General features: G+C 42.7%; 1 protein-coding gene across 1 annotated transcript in view; it reads right to left on the bottom strand.

Moving 5' to 3' along the window:
• Positions 1 to 275: 275 nt before the first annotated feature.
• LOC106815593 (fructose-bisphosphate aldolase A-like) overlaps positions 276 to 2,874 on the bottom strand; it is an 8,307-nt gene continuing 5,708 nt past the window's right edge. The window contains exons 4-6 of the mRNA XM_014820072.1: positions 2,167 to 2,341; positions 1,615 to 1,814; positions 276 to 1,340 (exon numbers count right to left, since the gene is read on the bottom strand). Coding sequence (XP_014675558.1) covers positions 1,248 to 1,340; positions 1,615 to 1,814; positions 2,167 to 2,341 — 468 coding nt within the window. The 3' untranslated portion in view covers positions 276 to 1,247. The remainder of the gene's footprint in view (positions 1,341 to 1,614; positions 1,815 to 2,166; positions 2,342 to 2,874) is intronic.

Genomic DNA, 2,874 nt, shown 5'->3' with positions numbered 1-2,874 from the left:
AACTTTTCTATAGGTCTTTTATAACATTTATGCAGTTATTACACATTATACGTTTCAGCAATGTTGGAATCAATTCATTTGCAATGTCGAAATAAAACCGACCTTTTCTTGTAGAGCTATCACATTACACTTTGTATGTGTGATAAGTATGCAACTTGATGTGTACTGCCCCTTCCAATTTTTCTATCTCTGAAGTATTTGTTCCAATAAAATGCAAGCTATATAGCCAAAATTAACCCAGGACTATAATACAACAATGCACAATACTTTTTTTGATGTACACATAAACCTCAACATTTATTGCTTAACAAGAACTGTTACAGTACACTTTACTTGAACAGCTACGTGACTGAGGACTATTTCATGTATTGCTAGAGAATGGTGCAGTACGATGGTAATGTATAAATGATACAGCAATAACAATGACTATTTTCAGTGTGAGCTAAGAATTGTAAGTTTATTTTTCATGCCAGCCCTGTTAGGATAGACACATAAATGACATTTTGAGATCTATATTATCAACATTATTAGGCCACTATATAGCCAGCCGCTGAAAGCAAGGATTTCACATTGTTCACGAAATAACGTTATTGACTAACCGTTTTATCTGAAGGAATAGACTAGAGTCTAGCGATTTACATGAAATGCTCAAGTAAATATTTCCAGTAACATTTTTGGTAACATCCCATGCAACTATACACAGCCAAGTGCCTAATTCATCCAGCAAACAACTGACATCATTGCCAAGAACACAAACATAGATTCATTCCAATATTAAACTCATCGCGATGGAATTATAACAATTGACACGAGGCTCATACTTAGGTGTTGTTTCTGTAAGATCGGCCCATGCATAGAATATCTTGCACCTTAAAATAAATTGTTGTTCTTACTAGGTGGTGAGGGCCAGAACAGAGTGTTGGATCTTTATGTATATAAACATGGCTGTCCAAATACGTTGATGTTATTATCTATGTGCAACCTTCCAACTAACAACAACACATCAATACAGAATAGTAAGTGAAATTAGCAACATGCCAATGTTACCGAGTCTACGGATTGTTTTGCAGATCACATTTGTGCTGTTGTATGCAACAATACGGCATGCCCCGACAATCGTTTGTAACTGCTGGATAAACTCTTGAAATTATAACAGCCATTTGACGGAAAAGATGCACGAAACGTTTAACATGATTCTAACCAATCACGTCGCTGCCTGCGAAGCACTGTTAGACAAGTGCTGCCCTCTAGTACTGGTGGTTGGCGATGAACAGAGACTGTCCGCCAGCGGCGCTGGCTGCTCCGCCACCAAACTTGCCCATGGCTGCCTCACCGTTGGCCTGCAAAAAGCGACATAGCGTTAATAATTATTATAATATAAAGCGACATAGTATAAGCCTGGACACTCATCCTGTAATGTACCCACTCAGCACCACCTTATTATACTTTATAACATATATATACATATATTATATCTATCTATCTATCTATATATATATATATATATTTAAACTTCAACTCTCTATCGAGCGCAGTACGCATGAGAATTATCACGTTTACTCAGCACGCAAAACACACGAAAAAATAAATAAAAGAGAGAGAGCCGTCCGTCACCTTAGCGCGCGTCCTCAGCTGATTCTGTCCTGCCTTGATGTTCTCCGTCTTTCCGCCCCACGCGGCAAGCACGGACGCCTGAAGGGCGCGGCCGAAGCTGAAGGTCAACGTCCACGGCCTCTTGATTGGCACCTGGTTGATGGCGTTCAGGTTGGCCGTGGCTTCCTCCTCAGACTGTCCTCCGGAGAGGAAGGTGATTCCTGCGTGCGGGGAGGAGAGAGAGAAGACGCTCGTTAGAAACGCTCGTTAAGCTTCGAGGACGGGTTAGCGTGAGAAACCGCAATGAATGCTCTGTAGCGACCTCGCGAGTGTTTCGCGACGCACACAGCGATTCCGAAACTCCAGCTCTGCTACATTTGTACCTTTCTTTTTGTTACACTTCTACCTCTGCTACCTTTGCTCTGTTTTGTTACCTTTATACCTCTGCTACCTTTGTTGCTACTTTTACCCCCCCCCCGAATTATCACGCTCGTTTGAGTATCGGATCAAGAAGAGTTGGCCGATCCAAGTCTGCTATGTACGCCAAAACACCAACCCTCGTGCGCCGAGTACCTGGAACTGCCGGGGGCACGGTGCGAGACAGAGCCGTCACGGTTGCCATGCCGATCTCCACGGGCGTCGCCCTCATCGCGCATCCCATGCCGGGCGTGCACATGTTCGGCTTCAGCAGTGTTCCCTCCAGGTACACGTTGTGGTCGCTGAGGGCCTTGTAGCAGGCAGCCAGCACCTGAGAGGATCGAACGAGAAGTCGTTAATCAGCTGAGACGTCGTTATATAGTCAGCGAACGAGGGGCAAAATCTCATCTTCCAGATTAACATTGCGGGAACAAAACTAACGCTACTCGGTTCTACCGTTGCCATGCGACTTTAAAAAATAATTTCCCAACCAAATTCACATCTAGAAGTAGTGGTCAATTTGACGCAAACATGGCCGTCGGTTATTGAGAAGCAAAATCTTACGCGCAAGCTCCCAGAGTCCCAGAGGCGCAACACTAAGGCTACTACTACGTTTTACTGTTGCCATGCGACATCGTTTCCGAATTTCTGATACCGAATAATGTCTAGAAATAACGGTTATTTAATTGGCGTGAAGCAACTTGTAACAATGCGAACTAGAAGAGCATTACAGTTGAATCAGTTATATGTAGTGTAACGGTTAGTACAGAAGTAAATTACTAGTTACCTTTAGTGTTAGAGTAAGTACAGAAGTACATTAGTAGTTACCCTTACTGTTACAGGACAGAAGTAAATTACTAGTTA

The sequence above is a fragment of the Priapulus caudatus genome, unplaced genomic scaffold (assembly GCF_000485595.1).
Source record: "Priapulus caudatus unplaced genomic scaffold, Priapulus_caudatus-5.0.1 Scaffold1154, whole genome shotgun sequence".
NCBI classification, from domain to species: domain Eukaryota; kingdom Metazoa; phylum Priapulida; class Priapulimorpha; order Priapulimorphida; family Priapulidae; genus Priapulus; species Priapulus caudatus.
This window is presented reverse-complemented; position numbering and strand designations above follow the sequence as displayed.